The sequence below is a fragment of the Echinops telfairi genome, unplaced genomic scaffold (genome assembly GCF_000313985.2).
Source record: "Echinops telfairi isolate 266 unplaced genomic scaffold, ASM31398v2 ScPeMD7_7469;HRSCAF=8507_1, whole genome shotgun sequence".
In the NCBI taxonomy this organism is placed as follows: domain Eukaryota; kingdom Metazoa; phylum Chordata; class Mammalia; order Afrosoricida; family Tenrecidae; genus Echinops; species Echinops telfairi.
Genome location: NW_022111373.1, coordinates 112709555 through 112729019, shown reverse-complemented (window position 1 = coordinate 112729019; position 19465 = coordinate 112709555). Strand labels below are relative to the sequence as shown.

The 19465-nt window shown below is 50.6% G+C and overlaps 2 protein-coding genes across 2 annotated transcripts in view; both read left to right on the top strand.

The window, feature by feature from the left end:
* The window catches only part of LOC101644087 (pikachurin), a 208645-nt gene extending 190047 nt beyond the window's left edge, over positions 1-18598 (top strand). The window contains exons 16-22 of the mRNA XM_045285255.1: positions 3921-4032; positions 8602-8718; positions 12183-12363; positions 15102-15147; positions 16943-16973; positions 18407-18474; positions 18535-18598. Coding sequence (XP_045141190.1) covers positions 3921-4032; positions 8602-8718; positions 12183-12363; positions 15102-15147; positions 16943-16973; positions 18407-18474; positions 18535-18598 — 619 coding nt within the window. The remainder of the gene's footprint in view (positions 1-3920; positions 4033-8601; positions 8719-12182; positions 12364-15101; positions 15148-16942; positions 16974-18406; positions 18475-18534) is intronic.
* LOC123521126 (pikachurin-like) overlaps positions 17237-19465 on the top strand; it is a 24022-nt gene continuing 21793 nt past the window's right edge. The window contains exon 1 of the mRNA XM_045285371.1: positions 17237-17342. The gene's annotated coding sequence lies outside the window, so the exon portion shown is untranslated. The remainder of the gene's footprint in view (positions 17343-19465) is intronic.

Genomic DNA, 19465 nt, shown 5'->3' with positions numbered 1-19465 from the left:
TAGCTCCAGATTCTCCAAGACAGATCTGTTTGTTCTTCAGGCAGTGTGAGATACTATCACTATTCCTCCACGACAGCATCGCTCAAATGCATCAGTTCTTTTCAGTCTCCTTATTTATGACCCAGCGTTCATGTGCGTATGAGGCTACTGAAAGTGCCAAAACTGGGCTCAGGGGCATGGTAGTCCTTAAAGTGACATCTTGGCTCGTCGGCACTTCAGAGAGGTCTTTTACAGCAGATTTGCCTGGTGCTCTCCACCCTTGGCTGCGATGAGCACGGACTGAGGATCCAATAGGAAATCCTGGACAACTTCAATGTCCCCCCAGCATCCTGATGCTGTCTATGGATCCAGTGGTGAGGATTGCTGTTTTCTTTACATGGAGGTGTGATCCACATTGAAGGCCGTGGGCCTGGATTCCCACCCTCAGGGTTTTCAAGTCCCCTTGGCTCTCAGTCAGCAAGGCTATTTTATCCTCCATTCTCTTATCCTGATGGCAACTTCTTCTTCAGAAAGTCCAGTTTCTGGGAATATATGCTCCACACACAGAGTGAATAAGTGTAATGAAAAGATAGAGCTCTGATGCACATCTTTCCCGATTTTATTTTATTTTTATTTATTTGATCATTTATTTTATATTTAAATAAATCATTTTACTGGAGGCTTGTACAGCTCTTTCCTGATTTTAAACCAAGCAGCATTCCCTTGTTCCATTCAAATGATTTCCTCTTGGTCTTGAGAAGAGGTTCTTCATGAGCCCAATGAAGTGTTTGGAATTCATGTTATTTGCAATGTTACCAATAATTTGTTATGATCCACACAGTCCTATGCCTTTGCATAGTCTTCTTGATACATAAATATTTTTCTGAAATTCTGTGCTTTCAGCCAAGATCCACTGCCATCAGCAATGATATCCCTCGTTCCAGAGCTCCTGCGTCTGGTTGAATTACTGGCAGCTCCTGTTCTGCTGCAGCTATTTTAAATTATTGTAACAAAATTTGACTTGCACGTGCTATTCTTGATAATTTTGATAATCTCCAGTCTGTTGGCTCATCTTTCTTTGGAATGGGCACAAATATGGGTCTGTTTCTATCAGTTGGCCAAGTAGCTGTGTTCCAAATATGTCAGAATAGACCAGTGTGTTCTTCCAGCTCTGCATATATTTTAATATTTCAATTGGTATGCCCTCAATTACTTTAGCTTTATTTATTTATTTATTTTGGTAATGTCTTCAGTGCAGTTTGGACATCTTCCTTCAATACCATCGTTTCATGATCCTATGCCACCTCTTGAAATGGTCCATTGTCAACCAATTCTTTCTGGTCCGCTGACTGCGAATTCCTTCCATCGTCTTATGATGCTTCCTGAATAATTCAATATTGTGTCTGTTTGGTTTTGTTAGGTGCGATCGAGTCAGTCCCAACTCACAGCGAGCCTGTGTGCAACAGAACTAAACCCCACCAACCTCGCAAGTGTTCCTGTAGTTGGTCCCATCATTGCAGCCACTGTGTCAATCTATCTTCTTTCTTTATTGTTTCAATCTATCTTCTTAAAGGGCTTCTTTTTTTGTTTGCCTCTCCACTTTCCCAAGCCTTCTTGTAAGGGCCTCGTGTCTCCTGGTAACATGTGCAAAGTGTGTGAGACGAAGTCTTGCCATCCTTGCTTTTAAGGGGCATGGTGGCCATTCTTCCAAAGAGATCTCTTTGCTCTTTTGGCAGAAGATAGTCAGACCTTGCTTCCAAATGACCTTTTGGATGGCTCAGCCTCTAACTTTCTGCCTGTATGCAATATCTCTCCACCCAATGGCTCTAGAATATTCAATCTACGACAAGACCTGTTGGCATGTGTGTATGCATGTGTGTCAATTAAGATCTTGGCAATTTTATGTACTACAAAGTAGAATTGCCTTAAAGGGTGTTCTTACCTGTCATCCTATGAAAACAAATCACCAGGCCTTTCTTCCATGCCACCTCTCGGTCATTAGAACTTTGAACTTTCTGTTTAATTGGCAGAGCAAACCATTTCTCCTACCAGAAACCCTTCTTGAGTGCTGACTGATTCAGAAGGAGGCAAGCTTTCTGAGTCTGGTCCTCTCGGGTGTAAGGCTGACAACAGTGATTGTTATTGCTGTTTCAGATGCTCCAGTGGAAATGGTCTGTTTTGAGAACTATCTCAAAGGCGTCCTGCTTAGGTACCATATACACTCGAGTATACGCCGAGTTTTTCAGCACATTTTTAATGCAGTTTTTGCAGTAAAATTTGGTGCCTTGGCTGATATTCGGGCCGGCTTTTACTTGAGTATATACAGTAAGCAGACTCGTCGGAAGGCTGAATGGCAGGGAGTTGTGGACATGGTGAACTCATCTTAACTTTGGGAAAAGGATCAGATGATCACATTCCTTATGGACTGGATTGCAAATAAAAATAATAAAACTATTGAAAATGAGCAGCTGCTGCCCCTAATCCATAGTATTGCACTAAGGAAGGCAGCATATTGACCCTGAGTGACCTGGGCTGGACCAGAACACAGCTACACCCTGACCCTTCTCTCCTGGAGACAGACCACTTACAACCACTTACAACGTGCAACCAGCTTCTTTATTGCATATTGATTTAGGCAAGGTGATTAAATTCTAATTGCTAAGGACAAATTACAAAAGCATTTACCAGAGCCAAAACTCAAGCAAGGGGGTCGATGACCTTTGATAATTGTTCCCATCGATATTCCTGGGGACTTCCTGAAGAGGATTCAAGACCAGCACATATTGGGAAGCTTAGTGTGGGTCAGAAATCGGACCCCGTTAGACAGACAAATGCATCCTACATCCCACACATCCAAGAGATGAGAGGTAGCACGTGTAGTGCCATCAATGTCTTTGAACTTCACATGCTTCCACCATGAATTAATCTTTGAATTTTAACGTGGTCTTAATGCCTGTCACCATACCAGAAGTCATACAGTCTGATTCCCCCTGGGCATTTTATCATGAGACATTTCGGGCATGTAGAAATGTTAATAGGGGTATATAATAAACACCTTTATACTTACGACCTGCTTTCAATTGGTTTGGGGCTACAATTTGTGCTCTTAACCACAAGGTTTGCAGTTTGAAACCACTAGCTGCCCCATGGGAGAAAGCTGAGGCTCTCTGCTCCTGTAAGGTTCAAGCCCCAGAAGCCCTCAGGGGCGGTTCTGCTCTGTCTTACAGGCTTGCTATGGGTCAGAATCAATTCGACAGCGATGAGTTTGGTTTCTAGTTTTTCCATCATCAGCTTCTTGCTATATTTGCTCTATCACATCAGTAGTCTTCCGCACCTCCTTCTCTCCATCCATCTTTTATGCACTTATTTATTTTCTTTAATTCTAAGGAGGTCTGCAGACATTGGGCATCAGAACAACAAAGAACCTGTTGTTTGGTTTTATTTTACGTCATCGCTATATAATGCTGTTCTCCTTTTTTAAAGCTTTTGGACCATTAGGGCTACCTTTACACTTCCTGATATCTGCCACCATACCCACGTTCTAGGCTTGCTGTTAGGAGTTCAACAAAATGTAATCTTTCTAGCCTGGAGGGTGTCCTGGTCACTCAGCAGTTCAAGCCGGACTGCTAACCCAAGGAGAGACTGGTCAAAGGTCTGCCGCTGCCTGGGGGAACGCTGGGGCCATCCGTTTCCGTGAAGATCTACTTCTGTGGGAGCCCGGGGGCAGACCACTCTCTCCTCTAGGGTCTCTAGGAGTTGGCATCTGCCCGGCAGCAGCTGCAGAGTCTTGCCTTGGCACCTAAGCGGGCAGGGCGTATTGTTTTCTGTTTGCTGGCTCGATGGCGACGTGCGGCGCTCCAGGCTGGCGTCGGGTGGACCAGGAGGTGACTAAGGCTCCTGGTCCGTACACCCAGTGATGCTCCGCTTCCTTCTGTCCACAGGAGTGAAGGCCCCCTCGCCCTGGGCCACTGGCATGAGCTGCGCGTCTCACGCACGGCCAAGAACGGCATCTTGCAGGTGGATGCGCAGAAGGTCGTGGAGGGAATGGCCGCGGTAAGGACGCACCTTCTCCCCTGCTGGCTGGTGTGAGCTCGGTAACGGTTTTCTGTCTGATGTGGGGGGGTAAGCCCTTGGACTCCAATGCCGAAACCCTATCTTTCCACTAAGAAAATTGCTTAACGACCAATGGAGACTAGGGGTGATCATAGTCCGGTCCTCACGGGGGCATAGAGAGGATTCAATGAGTTAATGCAGGTAGAGTACTCAAAACGTGCCTGCCACTCACGCAGCCCCACGCCTCCCTGACCCTTGTAGGACATGCTAAGAGCGCAGACTCTGAGGGTGGGCCAAGGGTGCATGGGTGGTGAGTCTGTGACAAGAACACCCCCCTCCACCATTGCTGGAGAGCGTGAGTGTAGACTTGAAGGCATATCTAAGCTGTGGCAGGTGCCCCGATACCACCGGGGATGGGCAGGGTGGGTGAGTGGGGGCAGGCACCAAGCAGCTTCTATTAACCACTGTAGTTTCCATTACCAGTTGAGAGAGACCACTAAGCAGGTCAAAGCTGAAACTGTACCTAAGAGCCCCTTTCCTGACTTCCAGCCTTCTTCACCTGCTGCCTCCCTCCCTCACCTGCCTGCTGCCCTGCCCCAGGTGTCTGTGGCCCCAGCTGCCTCTGGCCAAACAGCCCATGGTAGCTACCCACCCACAGGACAAATGCCTACTATCAATCTGAAACCTTTCTAGACATTAGAGATTCGTTTCTGCTAATACAGCCTTCCACAAACGAAGGAAAAGTTACCTTGGACCAAAGAAGAGCCAAGGTGAAGGGGTGAGGGTATGGGGCTGCCAGAGCTGTTTGGTTTGGTTTGGTTTTTAATGGTCCTTAAAACAGGGTTTGGATTATTGAATTCATTGTCTGAGGTGCACAGTGATGTGAAATATTTAAGATGGGTGTCAGCTCTTTTGGGTTGCTGTTATTAAGTGCCGTCTAAGGCTAGGTTCTCTTAATATGTAATGTCTAATTTGTAAAGTGTCTTTCTTTTCCCATAAAGCAATTAAAACAGGAATTTATGTTCCCCGAAGTGTGTTCATTGCCAGCCATCTCAAAATTTTAATCTCTCCTTCTGTGTTAGCTTGTGGTCTTTTCAATTTCCTCTTGGGGAAGCTAGACGAGGCATAAAGAAGGCTGAAGAAGAATGGGTGGTTTTGAATTACAGCGTTGACAAGCATCATTGACTATTCCATGGAGAACAATGATAAGGCTTAGAAGAAGGACAGCCAGAAAGTTCCTTAGAGGAGAGGATGTCTCACGGACTTTGGACAGATGATCAGCAGGGACCAAACCCTGGAAAAGGAAGCCAGGCTTGCTAGAGAATCAGCAACAAAGAAGACCCTTGTATCAGTCTGGGTACTTTAGAGAAACAAATCCACAGCAACTCATGTATAAGAGAGAGTTTTATATAAAGGTTAAGTGTGCATCAAGAAAACATCCCAACCCCGTGCTGCCCAAGCCCACAAGTCCAACATTAACCCATTAACCCATATGTCTGACACCAATCCACAAAGTCCTCCTCCATCTCACAAAACACACACTATGATGCCGACTGCAGGAGAAAAACCGAGTCAGTGAATGTGTAAGCATCTCAGCGCTGGCAGGGGTCTCCACACGGCTGCTCCAGCACCCAGGGCTGCATCAGGGTAAGTCCATGGGGCTTCTCCTCAGGGATGTCTTGCAGGAAGTGAGCCTTGCCAGCTGAAGCAGGGAACTGGCTAAGGCAGCTGCACCCTGGTCCGATCATCACAAAGCAAGAGACCCGAGAACTAGAAAGGTGAGGCTCACCAAGCCATTTATCTCTCCACCCTTCAATGAACCCCACATGTGTTTATCAGCCAAGTTGGCACAATAAACTAACTACCTCAACCCTCAACCTGATAGATTGACAAAGTGGCTTTAACAATGGGCTCAATCACAGCAACGATTGTGGAGATGGTGCCAGACCAGGTGGCATTTTGTTCTGTTGCACACAGGGTCATTTTGCATCAGAACTGACTCGACACACCGGGGTTAGGCTGGGTTGACTAGAGAAATGAATCCAGTGACATGCAGATATGTGTAAGAAAGAGCTTTATATCAAGAAGTAATTATATATCAAGAAAACATCCCAGCCCCGTCCAACTTATGGATACTAGTCCACAAGTCCCTTTCAGACTCACACAGCGACATGCAGTGATGCAGAATGCAGGAAGATCACAGGCCAGTGGGTGCAAAGTCTTGTGGATCCAATGTTGGTGGTAGCATGGCAGGGCTCCTGCAGTTCTCCGGGTCAGCAAGCAGGAAAGTCAAGGCAGAAGGAGAGAGGGAGAGGGAGAGACCGGCCTCCAGAGAGCTATATATCTCGGTTACATCTCTAAGGGAGCTCATCAAGCTGTGACCTGATAGACAGGCTAAACTCCACCCATATCTTCTTACAGGTGCCATGTTGACACCAATGGACACCTAACTATCACAACACCTACCAACATTATCATATAGTTCACCTTGCTGCTGAAGGCTCTTGTTTGAGCAAATGTAGACCTTACATGTTATGCACGGCTTATTACCTAGCCCGCCCACCGGGGTTTAGGATACTAAAATGAGAAGTAGGGGAAATGCCTTTGAAAACTGACAAAACGCATTCAAAAAGTAAGCAACAGAGGACGTTCTCTTCCTTTGGATGTGATAACAAAGAGGGTTCCCACGCACAGGCCTCTCTCCCTGTCTCCTGGCCTCCCAGGGTCCATGTTCACGGCTATGGAGCAAGGCAATGCCTGGCCATAGTGGAACGCTGACAAGTCCTCAGCTCTGCACCAAGTGTGATGGAAGTCTTGCTGCTCTCCCTCCTTGCCACCTGTGTTACTCGGTCACCCTTACATCCATGGAGCGGATGGCCACTCATGGTGCTCCCATAGGACAGGGGAGAACTGCCCCTGTGGGTTTGCCTGCCTGAAACTTTTTACAGGGTAGAAAGTTTCATTTTTCTCTCACAGAGTGGCTGGTGGTTTTGAACGGCTGACCTTGAGGTTAGCAGATCAACGCATAACCTCTATGCCAGCAATCTCCTGTGGTTGGTTTCACACAACCCCCAATAGCAGCAGCTACTAGTAAAGATTTGGGGGCACTGGTGGTTCCGTGTAGGATTCTCACCTCCCCGACAGCAGACCCAGGTTTGCTTCAGGCTAATGCGTCCTCAGGCACCGCCACCACCATTCAGTCAGTGGGGCAGTGTGTGTTGCTGTGAGGCCGGCCGGGTTTCAGCAGTGCTTCCAGATTGAGATGAACGAAGAGGAAAGGTCCCACGATCTACTTCTGAAAACCCTATGGATCCAAAGAGGCGGATCTGCAACGGGCCACTGGGAAAGCACCCCACCACACAGCATTTTGTTCTGTGTATAAGTAGAGGGTTCAGGTAGTTCTCTAGAGAAGCAAGTCTGGCTAGCAACACATGTACTTAGTACATGTATATAGAAAGAGCTTTATATCAAGAAATAGCTCACACAGTTGTAGAAGTGGGTAGGTCAAGTGCTGGTGCAAGTCTGTGGGTCACATGCTAAGCTGGAGTCCTCTCCTGACTCAGATAGCTGGTGGACCAGGAAGCAGAAAGAGGAAACAGGAAAACCACAGGCAGCCTGGTGGATGCAAAGTCAAATGAATCCAACATCAGCAGGCTGCCGATGGTTCCTGGGATCATCAGGCATTGTGGCAGGAGGGCAACAAACTGGATGCGGGATCCAGATCCAACAGAAGTGAAGCTTTCCCATGGAGTCAGCTTGAAAAGGAGCTGCCCACACCCCTGAGGAATTTTTCATCCAACTGCATCAAGGTTTTCTGTGACCTAATCAAGGCAAGGATGCACAACAGCTGCTGGCTGCTCACAGAGTTGATCACATCATACTAGATCCCATCATGGAGTTGATTACATTGTGCTAGATCCCATTGTGGGAAATTACTGCCAAACTACAGAGGAGAGTCCAACCAAATTGACACAAAATCTGTCACATTGAGTCCCTTGAGTTGGGGCTGACTGGATGGCGGATCTCAATAAGGCTTTTTTTCTCCCTCTTGCTGCTTGTCCACAATGGTTAATTGCAGCTTTACTTCAAGACTGGAGGAATAGTCCCTGCCCCATCACCTGGGATGACAGAGCCAAGGGACAGGTCAGCCACGCTCTGACTCCGAAAGCCCCTGTCTAGAAGGGACTCGTGTCTTTTCTGCCCATTTTTATTGGACAGAGCAAATCACATAAGTACACCTGAAATGGACAGGTTGGAGAAAATCCTCCTGCAGGAAGAGGACACCCAACCCTGGTAAATGGGAATCCAGTCTCCCACTCGCATCAACACATTCAAAGGCGATGGACACAGCTATCCCCATTGTACGGATGTTGAGACAGTCTCAGAGCGCTTAAGGAATTTGCTACCATTAACACACGTGAGAAGGAGCAATGGGACACTCAGCAAACATGCAGACAGAGCTTTGTGCTGCGTCAGGAGGCTGGCGCTCCCACGTTCCCAAGCAGGCACTAGCCGTACTGAGAGTCTGTTCCAAAATGACCCTGTTTCTTGTGTTCTCCCTGTCGGCAGGGCGGCTTCACCCAGATTAAGTGCAACACAGACATATTCATCGGTGGCGTGCCCAGTTACGACGACGTGAAGAAGAACTCGGGTGTCCTCCAGCCTTTCAGTGGGAGCATCCAGAAGGTACCGCCTACGTGTGCGCTGGTGTGGCCCGATCGCGGTTTCCACCTAGGACCCAGGGTACCCACTGAACCTAACCGGAATCTGGGAGGATGTTTGTCCATGCTGCAGATTTCTTGTTTTCTTATGACAGGATAGCTTCCCATCCCCGCTTTCTTCGACACCTGTTCCCGGTCCATGTGTAAGAGGCATTCTCTGAGGGTTCCATCAAGTAGGTTCCCACTCGGAGCGACCCCATGGGGCAGGGTGTGACTGCTCCTGTGGAGTTCTGAGGCTGTAAATCTTTACGGGAGCAGAAAGCCTGATCTTTTGCCCACCGAGTGGCTGGTGGTCTTGAAGTGCTGACCTCAAAGTTAGCAGCCCAGCATGTAGCCTGCACGTAGCTACACCACCACAACTCCCGGACCGGTACTCAGTGAAGACGCATTCTTACAGCAAACCCGTCCAAATATGCAGGAGCTGCTGAGTGTGGCACGTGGCAGAAGGTCCCCACAGATGCCTCTAGGGGGCAGGAGACTAATGTGTCAGTCAGGGTGGACTAGAGAAACAAACTCATAGACACACTTATTGTGTATCAGAAAGAGTTTGATATACAAGAGCAGTTGAATATTGAGAAAACATCCCAACCCAGTCCAGATCAAGTCCATAAATCCGATATTAGCCCATATGTCCAATACCAATCTACAAATTCCTCTTCTGACTCATGAAACACATGCAATGACCCCGAGTACAGGAAGATCACAGGAGAGTGGGTGGGAAGTATTGTGGCTCCAGTGGCATTGTAAGCATCTCAGCACTGACAGGGGTCTCTATGTAGCTTCTCCAGCTCCCAGGGCTCTGGTTGCATCAGGGTAGGTCCATGTGGCTTCTCCTCTGGGATGTCTCACAGGGAGTGAGCAGAGAAAGAGAGAGAGTGTGTGTCTCCTGCCTCTAAGGAGGAAATACCGGAGTTCCCAGGATCCTCAGGAGAAGGCTATGCCTACACAGAAGCCTCATTGGCTACATCCTGATTGACAGGCTAGACTCCACCCCTACACTCTTGTTCTTCAAACAGACAGCAGACTATGTGACTACAACAATTAGTGAGTCTAATAGTAATGAAGGCCCCCATTGATTACAATTGGCTCCCTCCCGAAGTCTGACTTTCATTCAAATGTGTGTGTGTGTTAAGTTGGATGATCAGCCAGTCAAATGTTTGTCTTTGTAGGTAGTGTACCTTTGGGTACCTCAAAAAGACTCTAGCATAATAATACAGTAATAATAATATTAATGTTTGGCTCCCCATCACCAAGCAGCTCCTGTTTGTTATCAAATGTCATTGTATGCACCTCGTATTTTAGTGCAGCCTCTCTGGGGGTTGGCAGAGAACGAAGCTTATATGTACCTTGGATGTTGGTGACACAGGGACTGCCGGTAGTCTTGGCTCTTTGCTTTGCTTCAGAGTGACTGACATTTCCTTGAAACAAGAATCAGCCAGCTCTGATGCCCAGCCTGCCCCACGGCTGACCAGCTGCTGTTTACCAATCATGTAAGCAAGCTCCTTAGAGCATAAAGGAAAACATCCTTCCATCGAAGGCTCAGAAAAGAAACCACTCAACTAGGGAAAAACTACTGGGCCCACCCCACGCATGCATGTCTCAGTTCTTCCTGGGGCCGCCGTGTCCCTGTAGATTAGAAGAATATCCTCCACCTGCTGGGTTCTCAGCTCAGGAACCCCAGGCATCTGGAGAAACCCACATTCCGTTCCCCCAGTGGGGCCTCAGACGGCTTTCCTTCAGTGGCCTTGCCTTCAGTGGTGCGGGGATCATGGATCCTCCTCCTCAGAGCCGAGGGGAACAAGAGAGACCCTGTGGCGGAGGAGGGCATTCCTGTGGCCAGTGGTCCACGGGGCCCTGGGAAGGGGCTCTGGGCTGTGTCCTTCTGCCCCAGCGCCGGGCCCAGAGGAAATATGCCTGAATTTTGACTGGCTATTGGGCTTCCCTTTGCTCCTGACCTCTGATGTCCGTGGCCAGTCTGGTCAGACCATCATCTCCCAGGAGTGGGACTGGCCGTGTTTCATATGCTCTTTGAAATTCTTGGAGTGTCTGGGCTACGCACCCAATTAACCTAACCCACTGGGCTGACAACCACACGCTGGCAGTTCGAGTCTTCCCAGGTGCTTTTTGAAAGGAAGGCCCATCGATGGTCAGTGGGCTTCTGAAGAAAACCCAACCTTTGCAAACCTGAGGGGCCCTGTGAGCCAGCACCCACTCAAAGGCAGCTGCTGGTGGGAGACCTTCCCCCACAGGGCAGAACTGGTGATTCTAGAAGGCACCCTTGATCTCCCCATTCTTTTCTGGCTCTGCCTTCCTTTTCATTCAGAGCACTCGGCCCTTTCTCACGCACACCCATCGGCCCCCCATGCCCAGGGACAGCAGCAGGCTGTGCTCTAAGCCCACCATGCGTGGCATCAGCTCGGCTTGCCCAGGCACATGGTCTTTGAAGTCCCTCACGAGTGTCATGGAGAGGGGAGATTGTGACAGGGTCCAGCTACTCTCCAGCAGCTTCTGGGATGCGGGGTGGGATGGGGAAAGGTTTTCCCTGCTGTTAGGAGTCCATGGACAGAAGTGCCCTTGGAGCCTCTGCTCCACGGGGCTCCTGGGAGGGGGCCACAAGTCTGGGAGTGTTGTGAGGTGCCCTTTAAATGTCCACAGTTCAGTTAACAAATACACCAGACCAAGGACTAGAAAACCTTGGTCAACTTATTCGAGTCTGGGTAACCCCTCTCTGGGAGCAATGCTTAAAACACTCTGCTGCTGATGGAAAGGTCTGCAGTTCAAACCACAGTGGCTCTGAAATAAGAAAACAATGCAGCCCGCTTCCACAATGCTTTCTAGCCTCAGAAACCCCGTGGAGCGGTTCCCTGTCCTATTAGAACTCTGAGTCCGAGTCCACTGGACGGCAGTGGGCTTGACCCCTGTTGGGTCTGAATGGTGGTTCAGCGTACAATCCTTGCCTTTTATAAGAAAGACCCAGGTTCCGTTCCTGGCCAACACACATCAAACACAGCCACATCTGTCCGGGGAGGCTTTGCATGTGATGACGTTGAGCTTTGCGACCAAGACAGACGAGAAAGAAAGACCTGGTGCTATACATTGGAAAATCAGCCAGCGACAGTCCTATGGATTGTAATGGTTCGCTCCCGCTGTGCTTGGGGTCGTCCTGCATCCAGGACCAACATGATGGCAGCGAGCGGCCACCACCGAGCCCCTCTGTCATGCCTCTGTTTGCCAGGGCCACAGTGCAGGGAAAGGAGGGTGAGAGACGCTCTCTGCCTGGTGAATTTGCTCAGCAGGAGAAAGATGAACACGGGCTTCTACTGTGGATGATGAGTGAAGGGGTGTGATACAGAGGGGGGCTCCTGAGCTTGCAAAGCCTAGAAAGATGTTCTCTGAGTCCCTGAATGTCTACGTTTTTCTGTCCCCAAGATCATCCTGAATGACCGGACCATTCACCTGAAGCATGACTTCACAGCTGGGGTGAACGTGGAGAACGCCGTCCATCCCTGCGTGGGGACCCCCTGCATCCATGGTGGCAGCTGCCGGCCTAGGAAGGAGGGCTATGAGTGTGACTGCCCCCTGGGCTTCGAGGGGCTGCACTGCCAGAAAGGTAGGCCCCTCCCCCAGGCGTCTTCCCCCACTTCTTCTGTGGGAGGGGGCCGAGGGGCATCCTGCTGCTGTGCTGAAGGAAGATTGGGTAACAGCAGTTCCAGACACTCTGGTTGTGTTTATTAATGATTTGAGTAAATTAGTTGGTGATGGCTGTGTTAGGCCAGGTTGACTACAGAAACAAATCCAGGGACATAGATGTGTAAGAAGGCTTTAGGTCAAAAAGTAATTGTATATCAAGAAAACAGCCCAGATCAAGTCTGCAAGTCCGATACTAGTCCATAAGTTCCTCTTCAGACTCATGCAGCCTCATGCAATGATGCAGAATGCAGGAAGGTCACAGGCCGGCCGGTGGCGAGTCTTGTGGATCCAATGGTGGTGGAAGCATCACAAGGCTCTGGCAGGTCTCAGTGTGGCTCCTCCACAGGAAAGTGAAGGCAGGGTGGGGGGGAAGAGTGGGGTGGTGGTGGCAGGGGGCGAAGGTGTGTGGTTCCAGGATCCTCCTTATGAGGCGGTCCCACCTACAAGGAGGCACCCTCAGGCTGTGACCTGATTGATAGGCTAGACTCCACCCCTGACCTGATTGACAGGCTAGACTCCACCCCTACCCTTTACATTGATACAGAGTCATGCAACCATCACAATGATTTACACGTCAACTAATGTACAAACCACCTTTTTTCCATCCTACCTTAACTTCTATGTCTCAATTTCCTCATCCGTAAAACGGGAAGAATACTAACAGTATGTGACACTGAGGGCTGTAGTGTAGATTAGATAAGAGATGCTTGTAAAGCCCTGGGCTCTGGTAGCCTAGCAGGTTATGAGCACTTGTTCACCTCAAGGTCAGTACTTTGAAACCATCAGACACTCCTCAGGAGAAAGGTGGGACTTTTCTACTCCCGTGAAGAGTTACAATCTCAGAAACCCCCAGGGGCAGTTCTACCCTGACCTACAGGGTCTCTGTGAGTCAGAATTGGCTCATCGATAGCAGCAAGTTGTTGTGCTGCTGCTGTTGTTGTTATGCTTATAAACGGAACTTGGATGGCACCACACTGGAAGCTTGGGTGGGTGTCGACCTCGGCTGCCTGCTGGTCTGACTTCCGCTGAGCTGCTCCAGGGACCCCTGAGGCCACTGAGCTGGTGTTCTCATAGCCCTGCCCCCATGCACCCCTCCCTACTGAACCTTCCTGTCTCTGTATGCCCATCAAGGGGCTCCCCTGCCAGGCACTCAGGGTGAAAGGGCAGGCCAGTTGGAAGGAAATAAGCAGCCAGCCCCGGTGAAGGGATGTGCACACTCTCCTTTTGTCTCCTGGCTCCTGATTCTGTCTCTAAAGGCATTAGGTGGCCGTGTGTTTGCACGTTGGGCTGTGATCTGCCTGTTTCAGAGGTGGAAACCACGAGCAGCTCCGCAGGAGAGAGACTGGGTTTTCTACTCGCGTCAACAGTGAGTCTCGGAATCCCACCGGCGTTCTCTGTGAGTCAGCACTGACTGATGGCAGCGAGGGAGGGAAATTCATGGCAGACTATCTGCCATGTGTTAGTCTGATATTAGCCCGTGTGTTCGATACCAGTCTGTAAATTCCTCTTCAGACTCACACAATGCATGCAATGATGCTGAATGCAGGAAGATCGCAAGCCCGTGGGTGGAAAGTCTTGTGGATCCAGTGGAGTAGAAGCATCTCAGTGCTGGCGTGGGTCTCCACGTGGCTCCTCCAGCTCCAGGGCTCTGGCTCCATCAGTGTAGCTCCATGTGGCTTGTCAACAGGAATGTCTCACAGGGAGAGAATCTGGCTTCCTGTGAGCTATTTATCTCCATGGCACCTCCAAATGAGGTCATCAAGCTGCAGCCTGATTGACAGACTAGACTCCACCCCTTCCTTAAGTTGACTGGAGATTATATAACTGCCACATGTGGCATTTAGAGGGTTGGGCACGTGCAATCATAGCAGAAGTTATTGTTTAACAGAAATCCTGGTCCATCTGTGAGACAGCAACATTTCTCACTTGAAGACACACGAGTATTTCTTCCAGCTAGCCACTCCTTGAAAGCAAAGTGGTGAGTCATCGAACGCACACACCCACATTTAATGCATTGCATTGGGTAAATCTGCACAAGGCTTCTTTAAAGTGTTGAAAAGCAAGGATGTCACTTTGCGGATGGAGGTACGCCTGATCCAAGCACAGTATTTTCAACGGCCTCCTACGTGTGTGAAAGTTGGACGTTGAATAGGGCAGACCGAAGAAGAGAGATCCGTTTGAATTGTGGGGCTGGCGAAGAAGATTGGTAGCACCCGGACTGCCAAAAAGAACAAGCAAGTCTGTCTGGGAAGAAGTGCGGCCCGGCTGCTCCTTAAAGGCAAGGATGGAGAGACTTTGTCTCACTTACTTTGGACATGCGCTCAGGAGAAGCACACCACGCTTGGTAAAGCAGCGGGGCAGTAAGTGAGGGGAAGGCTTTCCACAAGATGGATGGACGCAGTGGCTGCATCGGTGAGCTGGGCCGTAAGGACAACTGTGCGGATGGTGCGGGGCTGGGACGGGTTCTGTTGTGCATAGGGTCGCTGTGGGTCAGAACCTCCGGGTCTTCTAACTCACAGCCACGCCAGATGCCCACAAGCATCAAGTTGACTGGATGTTCCCCTGCTCGTCCATTTGAGGGCCCACTTCTTTCACCTCAAACCACCGGCACCCCATTACCTCAACCCCTTTCTCATCCCACGCTGCTATTGCCTCTAGGTGCCGTGAAAATGCATTTGGACTTACAGAGATCCCTCGTCAAAAAGTACACTCCCCATCTCTTCCTCTTTCCTCTCATGAAAGCGTGCCTATCCCGTATCTTTGTTCTTCACAACCAAATCACCAGGAAGCCAAGGCAGTTTCACACGCCGCATGCAAAACCCTTTGCTCTTCGGAATATTAACGGCTGCTTTTCACACAAACATTGACACACATCCATACAGTGTCACACACACACACACACACACACAGAAGCAGATGTTTGAAGAACAACAGTTACATAGCTTGCTCTCCTGCCGGACTTGTCAGAGCCTGTGCTTTACTTCATGGGCCGAGAACGGGCGTGCAGAACGCAGTTGTTTTCTCTGAGGTTCTTCCCATCAATGGTGGGCAGGTCTCTCCTAGCCCACCCAGTGGGATTCCTGCAGCGCCTGCATGACAGGAGGGGACACTCAGACTGCGCAGATGCCTGCCGGCCACGAGATGGCGGTGTTCCTCCGTAGCCGGTGGCCTGCTCACTATAGCGTTGGCTTTGGGGCACACATTCCACAGGGATGCTCCCCAAGCATCAGTTTGTGTCTGCTCAGGGCTGATTGCTCTACAGGGAGAAGATTTTAAAGTTATTATTATTAGCGGAATCACATCAGATTGATAGCTGGGATTGATTTGGGTGTGTGTTTTTTTGGTCCTAGCATACATATATATTTTTAAACAGCCTCAATGAATTTGCTGTATTGAATTCAAACTGTCACATTTTGGACTAACAGTCAAGGGCTTAAGCCTGTGTACCACTCATAGACTCCTTCAATAGAAGCTATACTTTTAAAACAAACAAACAACAAAAATACCCTCCTTGGTTTATAAAGACACAAATGAATAAAAGGTATAAATTATGCAAACTACAAGGGATTTCTTTCCTTGGGACAGAGCGCCATTAAGTCACTGGAGAACAAGGACCCAGGATCCTGGTCTCTGGGTAGCAAAGGGTTGGAAATACAGGAAATGTTCTGCTTATTTCTGCTTTCTGGCTGCAAGATTCAGCGTATCGTTCTGTGGATTAACAGAACTCTCATCGTGCCAGGGTTTCTTCAGGATGATAGTTTGAAGGCATCGGAGGGAAGAGAAAGCTAGCCTACAGTTCCCCCAACTCCCAACCTCATCCCTCACCCCCAGGCCCCCAAAACCACACCAAACCCATCGGAGTTGGTTTCCAAGCTATAAATCTCAAGAGCAGACAGCTTCATCTGTCTCCATGGAGTGGCTGGTGGGCTTGAACCTCCGACCTTGTGGTGAGCGGTGTGACCCCCGGCTCCTTGCTTTCTCTGGGGACCTGTGATCCGGGCCTCCTGTCCACTCTTTTTTGGCCAGCGGAGAATTTCAAGCCCCTCCCTTGTAAACATTACTGTGCCTGCCCTGGTGCACAACCCACACTCATGGGTGTCCATGGGCAGCGTGATGGAAACACGTTTCAGGGGTGCTGCCGTGGGGTAGACAGTGCGGGGGGTGGGGGGGCAATAATGGGTGAGCTGGACACATAATCGTGTGTAGAAGCATGTGAGCACACACAGGGCCACCAGAAAGTGTTTCCAGTTGGACGCTACTGTTGTCCCAGGTCCCAACTCAACCGAGTATTGCTTTCACCAAAGCAATGTCTGTGGTGACATTTTGGGAGGGTGATGTTTCACCACATAACCAGATCTGTGGGATTGGCCAAGGAAGGGGGGACGTGGCATAATGGTTTCTACGGTGGAGAGAAAAAAAGAGTGGGCTGGCTGGCTGGTCATTCCTATCCCCCCGCCCACCACCCCTCACCGGCCCCCCCTGCCCCTCCCCCCATGCAGCTTGCTGAGGGAAATCAACCTCTTTGCTAAGGTAAGTAACTCTTTAGCCAAGAACCGTTTCTCCCGGTTGGGGTTAATGTTTACTACGGTGTGGATGGTGCGAGCCAGGTTACTCAATGTCCGGAGTGTTCCCGGACTTACTAATCACAGCCTGCTTCCTACCCACCCGCAGCCCACTCCTCCTCTGTTACACTGAGATGGGGAGGAGAGGCCGGTTACTGGGAAAGAGTTCTAGGGACCCAACTGGGACTCAAGGTCGCATTCCGGTGGGCATTCGGGGTTGGGTAGGACTTCCTGAGGTCGCCCAGGCTCCCGGGATTTGACAATGACTGTGAAATTCTGTCTCTCCCTGTTGTTTCATGCTGGCACTGGGCAGAGTGTGGGAACTACTGCCTCAACAGTAAGTACAGTGAGTTCTCTGAGAGCCCACGGAAGTCCTCTGGCCTGGGGCCAGAGCCTGCCCTGGCAGGCGGCACAGTCAGCCAGGGTGGATGGCACAGGGAACAGGGACACGACTGCCCCAGGGACGGGGAGGAATCCTCCCTCCCAGGCTGGGGCCTGAGGAACACTGGCTTCCCTAGTGGACCGTGGTCAGGCCTGAGCTCAGGTGGAGCGAGCAAGCAGCTGGCTGGGTTCCAACAGACTCCTCTAGAAGACCCATGGGCAGAGCTGACCCAGGACAAGCGCGTCCTCCCCATCGGAAGGTGTCCAGGGGGACTGTGGCTGTTGGCCACAGAAGAGAGGTCCGTCATTGGCCCGCAGCCACAGGGGTGAGGGCCCGGGCTGCACCTCTCACCCTGGGTCTCAGCCAAACCAGGTCGGGGTTCCGTGGTGCAGTTTGGCTCTGGCGTGGGCACCTCCTCCACTTGAGTGATCTGTCCGGTCCTTCTCCGCTCCCAGTGCTCAGGCCCCGAAGCCGAGGCCACTGTCCAGTCAAGAGCTCCCATCGATCTCCTTAGTCTTAGCTTTTACTTATCGTGGCGGTTGTGGTTAGACGACACCAAGTTGGCTCTAACCTACAGTGACCCGTGCACAACCGAAGGAAACGCTGTCCGGTCCTGCGCCATCGGCACGGTGTCCCCAAGCCTTAGCCCATGGATGTCGCCATGGCGTCAACGCATCTCCTTGAGGTCCTTCCTCTCTTGTTGTGCCCTCCGCCCCTTTTTTTATTACCAAGCACGCTGCCCCTCTCCAGGTGCTGGTCTCTCCCCTGAGTAGGGTTTTGACTCCGTGTGGCGGGCACTGCGCGCTTGGTGTTCGCGTTCGGTGATTTCCACTCTCCTTTTACCCCTTCGTTGGCTTCTTCCCCTTCTCTTTCCCGTCGCTTGAACTCACACTTCCTTCCTCTGGCTCAGGACTTGACTTTGCCTCAAGGGCACGCATGTCCCCACCCTGCATCTTGTCTCCACTCCTTTCTGGTAACGCTCTGCCAGTCGGGTTCCTTCTCCCCCCTGTTCGCCCCAGTGTCCCCCCACCCCGTTCCCTGCCAGTGGGCGGCTGCTCCTGCCCCTGGCTCCCCTTTCACCCATGTGGTAAGTGGGGGCTGACTCCGTGGCAGCGAGTTTGACTTTGAGGTTTCTCTTCCTGCTCAGGTACCGGGTGGGCAAAGTCCAGAATCAAGAGAGGCAGGTGTACCCCAGAATGGACGGCTGCTAGGGCTCTCGTTCAAACACGCACAGACAGATGGCAAGCAAACGAGTGTAAACATGACGCTGTGATCCGTGGACGGCTACAGACACGTTCCCTCCGTCAGACGCTGGCCTTAGTCTCTTTAGGGCGCCTCTCAACCACCACCCCCAACCCCACCCCCACCCCACCCCCAATCGAAGCAGTGGCTTTCAAGGGCATCTGCTGGGCAGTGAACTTCAAAGCAGAGAGCAGCTCAGAAGACCATGGTGACTCTTTGGGGGAGTTCAGGGTGGTCCTCTTGATAAAGCTTCTTGAAGCAGGTAGGACAATGGTCACTCTCGCTCCCTCACTGCCATCGAGCCGATCCCAGCTCAGAGTGAGCCTAGAGGACAGGGGGGAACGTCCCCTGTGAGTTTCCGAGACCCTGACCCTTACTGGAGAAGAAAGCCCATCTCTCTCCTGCGGAGTGGCCGGTGGTCTCACACTGCCGATTGCACAGCCCAAAGCAGAACCACCGGGGCTTCGTCTGGGATGCTCCGCGGGTTTGTTGCAAAGAAGGCTGAAGAAATTCAAAAAGTGCATTTATGAGGAAAAGGCCAGAAAAGTTGTTGCTGAGGAGTTTATTGATTTATTTCCTACCAGGAGAATGGGAGAAAGTTCTGGGGAAACCTTAGCCCAGCCACCCCACAGCCCTTAGTGTGCCCTTTCCAACGTCTCCTTCCCCAAACTCTGAAAAGACGCGAAGGAGCAGGAACTGAGTCCCTAGAGCAGCGGTTCTCAACCTTCCTCATGCTGCGACCCTCTCATACAGTTCCTCATGGTGTGGTGACCCCTCCACCCCAACCATAAAAGTATTTTTTTCCCCTCCCTCCATCCTCCCGGTATCGCCACTGT